At 45.3% G+C, this 14,475-nt stretch overlaps 1 protein-coding gene across 1 annotated transcript; it reads right to left on the bottom strand.

The window, feature by feature from the left end:
* Window positions 1-3,683: 3,683 nt before the first annotated feature.
* LOC135452976 (purine nucleoside phosphorylase-like) lies at window positions 3,684-13,990 on the bottom strand. The gene is made up of 6 exons (XM_064723532.1): window positions 13,968-13,990; window positions 9,846-10,015; window positions 8,991-9,094; window positions 7,571-7,746; window positions 4,819-5,009; window positions 3,684-3,901 (listed from the first exon to the last, which is right to left on the bottom strand). Exons 1-6 carry the CDS (start codon window positions 13,988-13,990, stop codon window positions 3,684-3,686), a joined length of 882 nt encoding a protein of 293 aa, XP_064579602.1.
* Between the last annotated feature and the right edge of the window lie 485 nt (window positions 13,991-14,475).

The raw sequence follows: 14,475 nt of genomic DNA on the forward strand, positions 1-14,475 counted from the left end.
CTCCTCTTGGCCTCACACTTTTATGTGAATCTCTCATGAAGGCATCAATATAACACCTCTGTCTCCTCCAGGGGACTGGAAACAGCAGGATCCTGTGATCTGGAAAGTTTTCTCTGGACTGATGAGCAAGGAAAAAGAAAAGGCTGGCACAGAGGATGAGACGGGCTGGCTCATGAGTCCGTGGCTGTGAGTGAGTAAAGGAGGAGCTGTGCCAGCTCTGCCCTGCACTGACACAGGTGTTCCATGTGTCCCTTTGCCATGTGCCCTTTGCCCTTGGTCCACATGGGACAGCCTGTGCTGGTGGCATTCCCTAATCAGGGCAGCACCTGAGCTCAGTGCCAGCCACAGCACTGAGACAGCAAGGATCATCATGTCTTTGGGGCTCTTCTACCCCTTGCCAGGTGTCTTAGCTTTTCATGCATCTTTCAGTGTATCTCTATGACCACAATGCCCTGGACTTCAGAAGCAAGTGGCACAGAGTACAGGAATGAAGAAAGCTGAAGTTGTCATTTCAGCCATGGATGTTGCCAGAAACCACCAAAAGCACTGCACAAAAGGCAGAGCATGAAGGGAGCTGTGTCCTGCCTCCAGCATAGATGACTTGTTGCTCTGGCATTACCACAGCCCACTGCACTTCCCAGCTGCTCAGAAGTTAAGTTGAGGTGCTTTGGTTCTTGGTATTTTTGCCATAAGTTTGTCAGCCTAGTGAGATCAGTAAGAAATACCTGTGCCAAGTGCTGGTCAAATGTTGGTCCTGCTTATCCTGAGCTTGAGTTCTGTTCCCCCAGGGATGTGGTTCTGTGTGGTTTCTCTGGGTTACCCTCCAGCCTGGCAGTTGGATGTAGGGGAAGCAGTTAAGCACCTCCCTTCTTTCTAACCAGTGGCATTGGCACAGCAAACAAAACCACAATTTTCAGGATCACAGCAGGTTTTATTCCCTCACAGTTCCTTCCCCACATGTCTTTCCCGTCTTGTATCACTGTATTTCAGACTTTTGGAATTCATCAGCAGTAAAAGAACACAAAATTGCATTAAAAAGCCAGATGAGCTCACTCTGTTTTGTATTTCTCCTCTCACCTGCAAATGAATAAGATTCTTCCCCAAGTGCCCAGGGCATCTTCCTCTTATCATGGACAGGTCCAAAAATCAGGATGTACATGCAAAGTTTGGGCCATCCAAGCCAACTGTGGCCAGCTGAAAGAAGAGCCCCAAACAATTTAAGGGCTCAGATGCAATTTAGATTTTTTTTTTAAACAGACATAATTTGCTGAAGATTTAGCTGTAGGGTGATTTTCAGGTTCAATTTTAAGTTGCATTTCAGCTGTATTCAGACACAAGAGCACAGTATTTGCCTCCGGTGCAGCTGGAGAGAGGAGCAGACCTGGCCTGCTGAAAACAGATGCTGCTGCCAAGCTCCTCATCATCTCAAACCCTGCCTGAGAAGTACCAGCACAACAGCAGGTTTTTTTGGATGCTTCCCTTCACATCCCAGCCCAGCCTGACTCTGATTAATTAATGGAGTTTGCTGAAATCCCAGCCTTAGCTACTCTGGCTGCTGCTAGCTACAGCACACTGCACAGCTGCCTTCCACTCCCACTTGAGAGACTTTGTATTTACCAAGTATTAATTAGATGAATGTGAAGCACCATTTTCTAGGCAGGGGAAATTATCTGCTCTCTCCCTGCCCTGTAACAAGCTCATACTGGGACAAGTCTGAAAAGGGAGCAGGTAGAAGTGGCTCCTTCTTGCTCTGCACATCTGCCACTTTTCATATTTCCCTGCTTGTGCTGTCCCCCTTGACAAGCACTTCACTCCTGCTTGATCTGGAAAGGGAACAGCATTGTGAAAGATGGAGCTGGAGCCTCTCTCCCCTTGCAGATCATCACCAGAACTGGTCCCAGACTGTCCTGACAGTCAGACCCACAGAATGGGAAGAGCTGCTGTCTCTGAGGGCTCCTCCAAGTGCCAGGAGCTGCTGAACAAGTGACTTTGCCAGAAAAGCACAAGCAATGAATCCCTTCCCTTCCACAAATCCTCCAGACCAGGCTGGGCAGATATTTCTCAGGGCTGACCACAGGTAATGTTGTCCAGGAGGAGACAAGGGGCCACCCCAAGGGCTCCCCTACACCTGAAGTGCTACCATGTAATGGAAAACATTCACAGCACAACTGTTCCTCCTGGTGGCAACAGCTGCACCATGAATACTGCAGCTGACACCAGTAATTGCAGCATGAAAGGCTTCAAGCAAATACCCATCTGGAAAAAAATGGAAGAAATGTCATGGAAGGCTGAAGGCTGTGACAGAGGGCAAGTGTCAATGGTAAACAACTGGTCAGCTAAATTTAGGAAGGCAGGTTGGGAGCTCTCCATGACTGGATGGGTGGCTTCAGTTCAGACCACTGAGTCAACTAAAAACATTTAGCTATGACAGTGATGGGCTTTATAGAGAACTACAAGATAAATGAAGGGAAAAAGGTTATCTAATAATTACTGTCACTGTTTCACATCCAGCTGCATCCACAGCTCAGCTTGACCTTTGAGGAACAATGAATAATGCACCATTCTGGTGAATGTTCCCCCTTTCTTGACAGACCATCAGCACACTGGAAAGGGAGAACCTCTCCTGTTTGTCCTTTAGTCACTGTTTGGTTCATTTGCTTTATGTAAGAGGACCAAAAAAGTCCCAGAAAAATATCATATCTGTTTCAAAATATCTCCCTTTTAATTTCACATTGCTAAAATCCACAAACCATTGTTACTCCAAAATCTGCTGCAGGGACAGCAGCAAAGCTCATGTGAAACATGGGATCAAACAGATCTCTCTGTCTTTGGGCACCAACAGGAAAACCAATCTGCAGTGCTAGACACTGATCTCCAAGACATCCAGAAACTGACCAAAACCAGGGAGAGATAGAGCTGGATTCTGTTTCCAGCTTGGCAATGTTTACATGGTGCACAGGTAAGCCTTGCCTTGTACTGAGCTGAATTTTCATGTCCTGCTAAATTGGGCAATGAAACAGAATAGGGAGGTGTGAGGAGTGCTGGGGATGTGCTGCATTGTAGCAAACAGCTACTGAGCTCTGCTGCTGGTCATGAGGGGCCAAGGATGAGGAAAGAGTGGGATTTCTGGGAGACCTTCTGGGAGGGAAAGCCCCACAACCCCATGGCAATGCAGTGGTTTTCCAAGCTGTAAAATCAATTGCAATTCACCTGCTCTGCACCATTGCTTGTTCCAGGCAGATCTCATCTCTAGCCTGGCCCATTTCATGTACCCAAAACTCAGTCTTTTTGTGGGCTTCCTCTGGTTTCAGACCATGCTCTACCAAAGCAGGCACCAAGCCCCATGACCAACCCTTGACCTGCTTATGTGCAATGGGGAGCAGAGATTTGGGGCAGGAGGGTGTCCCAAGAGAGACAGCTGGAGGTCACAGTCTCTGGGGCTTTGCTTTCACTGGGGTTTGGGAATGTGTTGAAGTGCCAGTAAGCTGTTTTGGTCACTGGCTATCAACAAGGGGATCATACTGGCAAAATTCAAAGTGAAGCTCTGCACCTGATCAGATAAAGCACAAAGATCAAAAGGTCAATTTAAAATCCAGAGAGAAAGGGACAGTCCACCAACAGCTCTCCTCCAACACTTGATAGTGTTCACACACGTTATGCTATGAAGGATTGATGGCTGGAGGTCATAGAGAGTCTGAGCTTTCCCCCAGCTTGCCAAGGAGGTGTGAGATCAGTTTCTGCAGGGCTTCAGCGCGGAGCACCGAGATGCGCAGCACCTCCTCGTGGTTGGCTTTCTCCTGGCTGCTGTAGCTCATCACCGCTTTGTTGGTGATGAGGGAGATCCCGAGGACTCGGAGGCCACAATGCCTGGCTACAATTACCTCTGGGACAGTGCTCATGCCTGCAGGAGGAGAGAAAGGACCAGAATGAGTCAGGATTTACACAAAAACAAGATCTCTCCAAGGCTGCACAATTCTACCTCCAAGCACACGCCCTTGTCTCACTCCCCCCAGCTCTGTGTCTGAACTCTGTAGTAGTTAAAGGCTGTGATATGTACAAGGCTCAAATAGCTGCAGACTACAGTTACAACTCTGCTCAGCACAATAAACCTCCTGCATTTGATCCTTGTGCCACAGCTCCCTCCTCAAGATGTGCCAGACTGCTTGCAGACTTGCTAAGGAACTACTGATGTGCTGTGTCATTTGGCTCTTCCTTGGCTAAAAAAGCTATTGCAAATAAAAATGGCTTTGAGGGAAGCTCGTTTCCTCACACACAGCGAATCTGCAGGTATTAATATACAGACTTCCATGAGCCAGGGGTCATGGAAGGAATCATAGCTGGAGAAATCATATGGATCATGGCACTTAGTTTTCTTTTACACTTTTGGGAAGGTATCCATGATTACCATCCCTAAACAAGACTCATAAGGAAGGCGGTTTGTAGAGAAAAAGCACAGTGAAAATCTTTACAATGTCAGAATTAGAAGAAAAATACTAGAAAAAGACTTCATTTTTATTGAGCCCCACTCAGTCATCCTAAAATGGAACCATCTGAGCATGAGAGGCTTTGTGTTTGGGAAATAAACACAAAGTTGTGCTGGGATCTCTGTCCTGCTCAGCTGTAAGCACAGGGACTTTGTGCAGATCCTCCCAGGAGCTGCACTAAGCCACTGCAGAATGAAGCAGAAATACACAGAGCTCATTTCTCCAGCCCCAGGAGACTTCAGACAGTCAAAGATGAAGCAAGTCAGCCTTGAGCAGAATTAACTGTTCAATCCACGTGCTCAAAGAGGCCTGGCAGCCCAGCGTGGCAGCTCACCCACAGCGTCGGCTCCCAGCGCCTGCAGCAGGCGGCACTCGGCCACGGTCTCGTAGCTGGGCCCAGCCTGCAGGCAGTACACTCCTTCCCTGGTGAAGCTCAGCAACCCCAGCTCCTGGGCACTCTCCATGGCCAGGCTGAGCAGATCTGGTTCATAAGCATCTGACATGCAGGGAAACCTCACTCCAAACCTGAAAGGCAGTAAAGGACACAGCTGTGTGAAAGTGCTACTGTTCCCTCTGTCAGAGTCCAGGGATGGTCATTCTTTAGAGAAAAGGGAAGTGTTAAGAGCAGACCTGCCATGGATGCAATCTCTCTCATTCCACTCTTATCATCAGGCAATTCTGCCATCAGTCATGGTTGGAAGCGACCTTCAAAGGCCATCTCATCAGAACCCATGCAGTGAGCAGGGACATCTTCAGCTAGAACAGGTTGCTCAGAGTCCTGTCCCACCTGACCCTTAATCTTTCCAGGAATGGGGCACCTACCTGGGAGTGACCGTCTTGCTAGATCTAGTCATCCAAGACTGTTGGAAGGTCTGGCACTACCTCCGTTCTGCAGGAACCCTTCTGGAATGGTCTTTCAAGGGTTCCTGTCTCTAGGGAGCACTGATGGTCAGTTCATTCTCTCTCCAGTAACTGCTCATGTTGTCTTTTAAATATTCCCCACCAGACAGTGGCTGCTCTGAGGCACAGAGTCCCTCAGGCTGTCCCTGGATGGAGGTTTGAGCCTGGCCTGATAGAGCATCAGTCTCTACATTTAAGGCCCATCACAGCAGGCAGCCACTTTACATCTTGGAGCTCCAGGGCCATATTTTAGGTAGCTTTCATCTTCTGCTTCAAGACTGGGTCTCTTGCTTTTGGTCTTAAAATAGCAGCTCAGTCCTGCTCCTGCTGGAGTGAATCCTGCTGGAGTGAATCCTGCAGGAGTAGATGGCAAACACTGTTATGCTGCCACTGAGGAGACCTGGAAAATAAACTCCCAGCCATGTTCACCAATGCAGATCTGTAGGAGTGGACCAGGTCCCTCATTTATGCTATTAAAGCTTCTGCTTGTTTACATGTTCTTCCAGCTGAATGCTTAGGGCACTAGGTGGCTTATTTTGTTTTTATAAACACTAAATATTACATAAATAAAAACAAACTTCCCCTTCTGGTCTAAGGTAATAAGTATTCATCACCATGAAAATTGCTTCCCTTTTCTGAAGGATGGCCAGCAATGCAGAAGCCCAATCTCTAATTTATTAAAAAAATATTATTTCCACATCACTTCATTGCCTCTAGTTTTGCTCTGTTGTGCTTAGATAAATCCTTCCTGGTAGCTCAGCTGGACAGGATTTTAGGAGTTTGCTCAGCTAAATCTCTGCAATACTTTGAAACCTGATTCATAAAGACCTTTTGCCCATTTTGATGCCTTGGTCAGCAGTACAGAAGTCACCTCCCAGAGCACTGCAGTCTTCACCAAGCAGCTGCTTTGGGGAGGCAATGAGGCAGCTATGCTGCCTTTGAACACTGTCCAGATGCAGTTGTTTGATTGGAGCCTCTCCTCCTGCTCCAGAGCAATTATGCAAGCCCAGAGAGCTTTAAACACTCCACGTAGCTTCTCTGCTTTTGATCACTTTCCTCCAACCCACGGCAATACCTACAAAAATGCAAAGATGTTCCACTTCAGATGGGTACTGTCCTCTTGCCATGGAATAGCAGCACAGTGATTATTTCTCCTGAGGCAGCTGCCAGCACCTTTCAGATCCTTTCAGAAGCAAGAGCCAGGTCTCCTGTTACATCAGGAAGGAGCTAACTGAAAACCAGACAGGGCACCTTACTCTCAGCAGAACTTTCTCTCTGGAAAGATCTGAGGTCAATCCAGATGCCTGCCCTGCAAACACGTCCATTTTTCACAAGGGGCCTTCCACCTCACCAGTCTGATGGTGTCTTGGAAGGATTTTGGGATCATAAATTCATTTTGGAAGGGACTTTGAGGTCATCTAGTCCAGCATCTTGCTCAAAGCAAATCCAAATCTGGGGGCAACTGCAGTTCAGGAGTGACGATATGCTAGAAGCTGCTCTCTGCATTCTCAGTAAGGCAAAGATTCTGCTACACAGCCAGTACAGGAAACCTGATTTCCCAGTTCAGCCAGCAGCAGGTGGCTCTTGTAGATCTCAAGGTCTCTGAAGAAGGTGCCAAGACAACCACCTCTTATCAGAGCAATGCCTTCAGTGAAAACAGAGGCACTCCAGTTTGGAGACCTGGACATAGCAGTGGTAATCAGGAAATTTAGAGGTTTCATCTTTGCTCTGCCCTCCAGTTACTGCCCGGCCTCTGCTGTACCCATTCCATCACACCAGAATGGCTGTTGATAAACCCAGGCTGGGGACAGCACAGTTCACTGATTGCTCAGTTAAGAGGAACCAACAGAGAGAGGGAGTGATAAGAAGAAGAGCAGTGGGTGTCTTTAGCAGATGGTACAGCTGGTCGTGTCAGGAGAAGGATCAGAAGCCTACTTGTACAAAACAAAACCTTCTGGGGGTTTGTGTGTGAGCTCCTTGTAGGCTTGCACAAGTAAGCAACAGCCAAGGGAAGGCAGGGCAGGTGGCACAGCACATACAGCTCCTGCTGTAACTCTTCCCTTGAGGTTACCTGGAGCCAAACTCTGCCTCAGTAAACATTTGTCAGTAGGCACAACTGGCAGTCCCAACCCATGGCTGAAGGGAGAAAGGATTAATTGGTAACAATGGAGCTGATGCCTTCTTACCTCTCATCGTTTGGTCCACGCAGGGGATTCTGCCCTCCCAGGCCAAACAAGCTGATGTGATCCCTTATGAACATGATGTCCCCCACTTGGAAGTGGGGATTCAGTCCTCCAGCAGCATTAGTGACAATCAAGATCTCCACCCCCAGGAGAAAGAACACCCTGATGGGAAAGGTGACCTGCAGGAACCAAAAGCATGTGTGCAATGAGTCTCACAGTGAGCAGACAGCCACTGCTACTGCATTTGTAGTATCACAATTTGTGGATGCAAAGAGTCTACATATGGAGACAAAACAACCTTCTGCAATTTTAAACATTCCTCTAATTTAAACAGAATGTTAATGCTATTTAAACAAATTAAACATAATGAAACAAAATCTCGCATTAAAATTCAAGACCATATTTCCTACAGTTGCTCTAAGGTCAGATAAAGGTGGTACAGAAAGAACTTGCAGATAGTTTTTGCTCACTGCCAAGGTCTTGCAGAGATCAAGCCACTGTGCTGATTGAAGTAACTACTTATGCACATGGACTTGGAGAGTAATCCAAAGCTAAGGAACAGTTGGGAGCTGGAGAAAAAAAAAAATTAGAGAAATTTGATTTTGAGGAGTCATAAAGGAATTCGGATGATACCTGCTATCAATCAAATGCTACTGTGAGCAAAATATTTCTTAGTAATGGGCACCACTTCTTCAAGAAGTTAATTTTAATAGACAAACACATCTTGATAAAGCTAACTTTGTATTGAATGGTTTTAAAATAGCTGGTTTTTAATAAGAAGTTGGGTGGTGCCAAAAATTACAGTTTATATCCAAATGCAAATAACCTCATTGCAAAAAAGGAATATCATAGAGCTATCCAAATAAAAAAAGAGCCAATAAATAAATACTATTGTTGTTTTCTAGCAGAAAAATATGTATGTGCATGGTAGGTAAGATAAATCTCCACACATCCCAGTATGTTATTTGGGAAGTTATAGCAGCTTGCAGTAGCCTGGGAATTTTTCTAGGGAAAAAGAAAGCTATAAACTATATAAATGCAATAGAAGATTAAAATAGATTATTCTTATCGAAGTCTTCTCACTGCTGATTTAAATCATGATTAAACTGACTAAGTTAAAGCATGTAAATTAATCTGCCTTATATGATAAACTATTTCCCTCTGTGAGAGCAGCAGGGTCAGCCAATTTGTGTGGCTGTGCAGCATCACCTTCCCCCAGCAGAAGCCAACTACCTCTTGGTTTGAACTCCCAATTTTATTTTCTGGGGGCAGATCTGAAATCTAAGAAAGACTCATTTCAAGAGCACTGTAAGTTCATTGCAAGAGCTAACATCCTGCAGCTAGATAGCAAGGCAAGCAGCCACTTCTGCAGCTTTTACAACACCTCTCCCCATGGTGAATATTTTCCTTACGGAGAACTCACGGTGCTGAGAGAGTAGCCTTCATAGGAGTGGAATCTTCCCTGCATGCACACGCAGGACTGTCCATTCAGCTCCCCAAACACCAATCTGCCAACGTGCCCTGACACTGGAAATTAACAAAGCGGCATTTTAGTAACAGGTCTCAAGGAACTTGACTCTAGAGGGATCTGTTTGTTGATGATTTTGCTTTACTGCAGGGCCAAGCACTGCAAAAGCAGGAGCTGGAAATCAAACAAATAAATAAATAAATAAATAAATTCTTATTGAAAAGTAGGGCCCCCAATGAAGGAAATGATTGGCATCTGACTCTAAGGCTTTGGAATGCTGAACACTTGCTTTATTAAAATTATACTATATTACATTACAGCTATACTAAAATTATATTACAGAATTATTATAGAATACCATAGAATTTTATAGAATTTTTATAGAAGTATTACAGAATACTAAAGAAAACTTGTGACTATCTCCCAATAGTCAGGACACAAATTTTTCCAATTGGCCAAGGAAACAAAACAGTCTTCAGCAGAATCTAATTGACAAATCACTTTGGGTAAACAATCTCCATAACTCATTCCACAGGTGCCAAACAACAGAAGCAGCAAGCAGAGATAAGAATTGTTTTCCCTTCTTCTCTGAGGTTTTCTTGCTGCCTTTCCTAGAAAAAATTCTTGGGAAATTGTGCTTTGCTTTTCTCTGTAAAGAGAATTGTGGCTACAAATACCTATGTATCTGTCCTACGATATTTATGTTTTTTTACTGTGAACACACATTTCGCCAGCGTGGGACTGGTTTGCAGTGAGGCTGTGCTGCAGGCTGCTGGTGGCTGGGGTGCTGGTGGCCTGAGCTGTGCTCACCTGAGCTCCGTGGGAAGTGGGGGATGTCCTCGTACAGGAAGACTGTCCTGCTGTCCAGCACATCAGCCAGAGCTGCCAGCCCGGAGCCGCAGACGATGGCGACCCTGGGCCGCCGGGCAGCGCGGGCACGCAGCCACTCTGCTGCCTCCTGGCACGCCTCATATCTGCCTCTGCGGGAGGAGAACAGGCAGGGAGACTTACCAGCCCTTCCTGGCATATTGGGGTAACAGGGTAGCTATAGATCCAATGGTGTCAAGAACCCACGTCTTAAGAGAGGAACCCACTTGCCGCGGCAAAAAGTCCAAATATGGACAACACTGGACAAATCTAGACCAGGGAAAAGCCTTCCAGGGAAAAGCCTTTTTTTTTATTGTTGGCACATCAGTCTCAGAACATTGTTAACAGCTCGCTGGTCTACCGGGAAATGCCCCAGAAGGTGGGGTAATACGGAATGACATAAAATCATCTCAGTTTAGATTTCAGCCAATCACACAAAAACAAGACATATTGACAAGCTTTCCATCCAACCTTATAAAACATACGTAATGGTAGTTAAAACAAAGACTATTTCATAAGAAACAAAGAACAGAGTTCTATTCATGGTAACTTTCTAAAGATATACATTAAATAAACTTGTTGCCATCCTAAAGCCAAATCTACAAAGTCCTATTGTTATTTGTCACGTCTACTGCTTGGGAAACTTTTCTGCTTGCTTGAGAAACTTTTTTGCTGTAACAGAACTTCGGCCTCAGCCTGAGGCCTACATGCTCTTTTTTAACCATTTCCTAAAAACCCTCTGACTTTATGGATTCCAACATGGCACACCTCATAGCTGCTTCTGCAGGAGGAGAACAGGCCAGGGAGACTTACCAGCCCATTCAAAGAACAAGCTTCAAAGGATAAAAGGTGCAGGGAAAAAGAAATTTCATTAAGACTATAATAATAGAAGCTTCACTGCTATTATTGAAGATGCATCGCTTTTAATCTCATGTATTTTACTCCTGACTACAGGGAAATCATTTGAATCCTCTTGGCTGGTTTCTTTCTGTAGATGAAGAATGGCTAATGATACCTAGATCACAGAAATGTCACAAGGCATAACCACTCCTGCTTCTGATGGGCTCTGGTCTCCCCTGAGTTCCTGAAGAAAGGGAAAAGCACAATTAGACTGAGAAATTCCAACCTATATGAGTGTGCACAGGGATGTCCAGCCTGTGATGGGGAAATACAAATGTGTGGAGTTCTGAAGACACCTGAACAACAGATCTGGAATGCTGTGCTGATGAAGGAGTAGACACTGTCATCTGCAGTAGGTAAAGATTCAGGTGAACTTCTGAGACATGGGTCAAGCATCATCTGCAGAGATGGAGAAGCCAATCTCTGTAAGTGCTGAGTGCCATCAGCTCCCACCACTTCCATCTAGGCTGGTACCACATGTCAGCCACCCACCCTCTCGATACCTCGTGCCTTCAGTACAGAAGGATGAACATGGAGATCTTACTCATCCCACAGAGTGGGCATGGGATCACACCTGCAGCCCAAGAGGCCCAATGACATCAGTCTCCATCAAAACAAGTGAAAACCAGGAATTTGGGCTCCAGAGTTTAAAGTGATTCAAGAGGGGGACTCGGCAAATACCTCAGTTAAAAAAAGTCTATTCCAGCAGGGAGCCCCATTGCCTGAAGGTGGGATAGAAGCTGGCATTACAGTGCCTGTTGTACATCTGTCTCATGGGAAAGGAGAAGAGTTCAACTTTTAACCTCTTGGCCCAGTATTCAGATGCCTTAATCACGGTTTTGAAACACAATCAATAGCAAAATAATCCCATAATCCTGTTTTCAATAGGACAATGCAGAGACTTTCTGAAAGTCAATATCAAGGTTGATTGGAAACTATCCTCAAAAGCAGGGGTACTAATAGTTCTTGGAAGCAACTCAATCATTACCATTGATGAGCAGAATTAATGATTGTACATGGTAGAGGACTGGGTCCTGGAGTGAACCCACAGGCAGGGTCAGCAGTCCTCTCTATGAAAAGTTGATCTCATTATTGAGAGGTGAGAAAATCAGACACTGTGAGGCTGTGGGTGATGTAAAATTGACTGGAGGTGCTGATGAGCAGTCACTATCTATCCAGGAATGTTACTTTTGGTTCTTTTTTGTCAAGTCTTTTTTTTTCCAGAGGTGTAAACCCTAGTAATGCTGTGATGCTGCTCTCAGCAGTCTTAGAGGACGGACAGAAAAGCTTTCAGAGGTGAGGAGCTCCTCACTGCAGCAGGTTTCAGGCCACTGAGAGGATTTGACTGTGTACAACTGGTTCCTTCAACTAAAGTACCAGATATTGAAACAAAGGTTCTCAATTCTGTGCTTTTTCTTTCTTTATACTGACAGGGTCAGTAGTTACTGTACAGGTGTTTTCTGTGAGCATTTTGCCTCTTGACTGTCTAGTTGCTACTCTAATTCCTATCCAGCGTAAGATACATCAAACTTACAATCCTAAGTTACAAACTGCAATGTCAAAAATACCCAACAATATCATAAACTTGCAATCCAGTGGGAAGAAATAACTTCCATACACATAGATTAAAATGAAGAGTCATACTTAGCTGAAGTACTTTTCAAAGGAAAAGTTTGGAAATGAGAGAGTTTATTTACCATCACATACTGAATTTTCTAAGTGTATCATGAGCTCCTGAAATAAGCAGGAGCTGTGAAAATGACATTAATAAAGACTACAGTTGACTACGTTATCACTTGCTCACAGACAAAAGCTTTAAAAGTGCTTTACATACATTAATGAACAATTCCCCCCAATTTCTCTGTTGAATAACTGTAATCCTTGTTTAGAAATTCAAGGAAACCAAGAGAATTTATATGTAATGCCCAAGGTTTTGACATACCTGTGGCAGACAGGAGAAAAGAACAAGGTCACCCGGATCTGCTCTTCCTCGTGACCATAATACTGCTTGTTTCAGTTTTTGGTTTTTTTTGAAGAGCATAAACCATTGCAAAATAACATTAGAGAATGGATATTATTCCTATATCCTCAGAAATTTAAGGAATGTGGGATGGAACCCATTCAATCTCTGCTGAAGATATCAGGACTGACTGAGCTATGCCAAGTTATGGTGGATTTTTTCCCCCTTTTAAACAGAAGATATTAAAATACTTCTTAACCAAAGAAGTAAATCTCCAGTGCTGCATATGTTTCCTTGTCTGAAAGGAGCTCCAGCAATTGCACAGGGGCCTGGCAGAGCCCTGTCCTTCCCAAAGGCTTTGGGCACATCAGAGCTGTCCCCAGTGCTGAGAGCACAGCGATGCCAAAATTAATCTGCTTGCAGTATTTCGCTTTCAGAAACCTTCCGGTGACATCAAAGGGACTGGCAAGCACTGATAATTTCTGAATGCAAGGGAGATACCTGCTCAGCAGGAGCAAAGGGGGAGTTTGACCCGTGGGTCACCCAGCAGAGTGTTCAGCCTGGAACTGCAAGAGCACAAGGCCTGTGCAAGCTTTTTGACAGCCTGAATTAATACATGGAGCACAAAGGCCCCTCTAGCTGCTCTAACAATGCACACCTAATAATAGTGCTCGGTAGCATCGCTTTGGATTAAATCACAGGATCAGCTGAAAACACAATCCCCTTTATTGTGATTGCTGTCATCCACTGGAGAAACACATCTGTTGCAAAACACAGGACTGTCACCGGTGACAGATCTTTTATGGCATGAAAAAAAACCACACTCTTACTTGCTTCTAAGTTGGCTGAAAGCAAATCTATGCAAAAAAACAGACATATCCCAATAAACAGCTAAAGCATTATGTTTGGGGGCACATGGCCATAAGTATTCACAGTCTGTGCCTCTTCACAGGAGATATTTGCCTCTTCTGGCCCATAACCTCTCCCAAGGTCACCTACTCGCTGCCATATTTCATAATACCAGCACCTGCACAGGCAGATGGCCAGATTGCTCTCCAGTAATAAGATGTTTACTTCTGAGCAGCCTTTGTCTGACATTTATTGAGTGCCCAGTAGAAAGGAAACAAGGTGAAGAAAAGAGAAGTAATTTTTTTAGTCCCATCCAGCTTGGACGTCCGTGCACCCCCTATTTCACAGCACCTTACCTGTCTTCCTCAGCATAGGCCATCCTCCTCCTCTCTGGTTAACCAAAAGAAGGGGATGGTTGCTGGAAATAGAGCTGCAGGAGTTTATTTGACCAAAGAGCAGAGGCCTATTGAACCTGCAGAAGCTGCTGCTGTCTCTGGCAGTGAGTCAGGCAAGAGTGTCCCAGCTTCTCCCTGCTGTCCCCTGAGCATCTCTAATCCCCGAGTAGGAGGGGCATGGTCAGGACATCTGCTTTTCTGGCCTCACCCCACATGACACACATGCTCTAGAGCTCTGCAGAAAGCTTACACGCATGCACACACACACTGTAATGCAGATTAAGCCCAGAAATTTCACACACACACAACTTTTCAGCGGCTGACAAGGGATCTGCCTGGATTTGCACCTCTTGCATCACCTGGGAACCAGCTGGAGTCACCTGCTCCTGTGCAATTCAAACCCCTGGCAGTGTGCAGACCCTGTGAGATGACCTGTAGCACCTACCACTGAACCAGACCTTTCCACATC

This window comes from Zonotrichia leucophrys, chromosome 11 (genome assembly GCF_028769735.1).
Source record: "Zonotrichia leucophrys gambelii isolate GWCS_2022_RI chromosome 11, RI_Zleu_2.0, whole genome shotgun sequence".
NCBI classification, from domain to species: Eukaryota; Metazoa; Chordata; class Aves; order Passeriformes; family Passerellidae; genus Zonotrichia; species Zonotrichia leucophrys.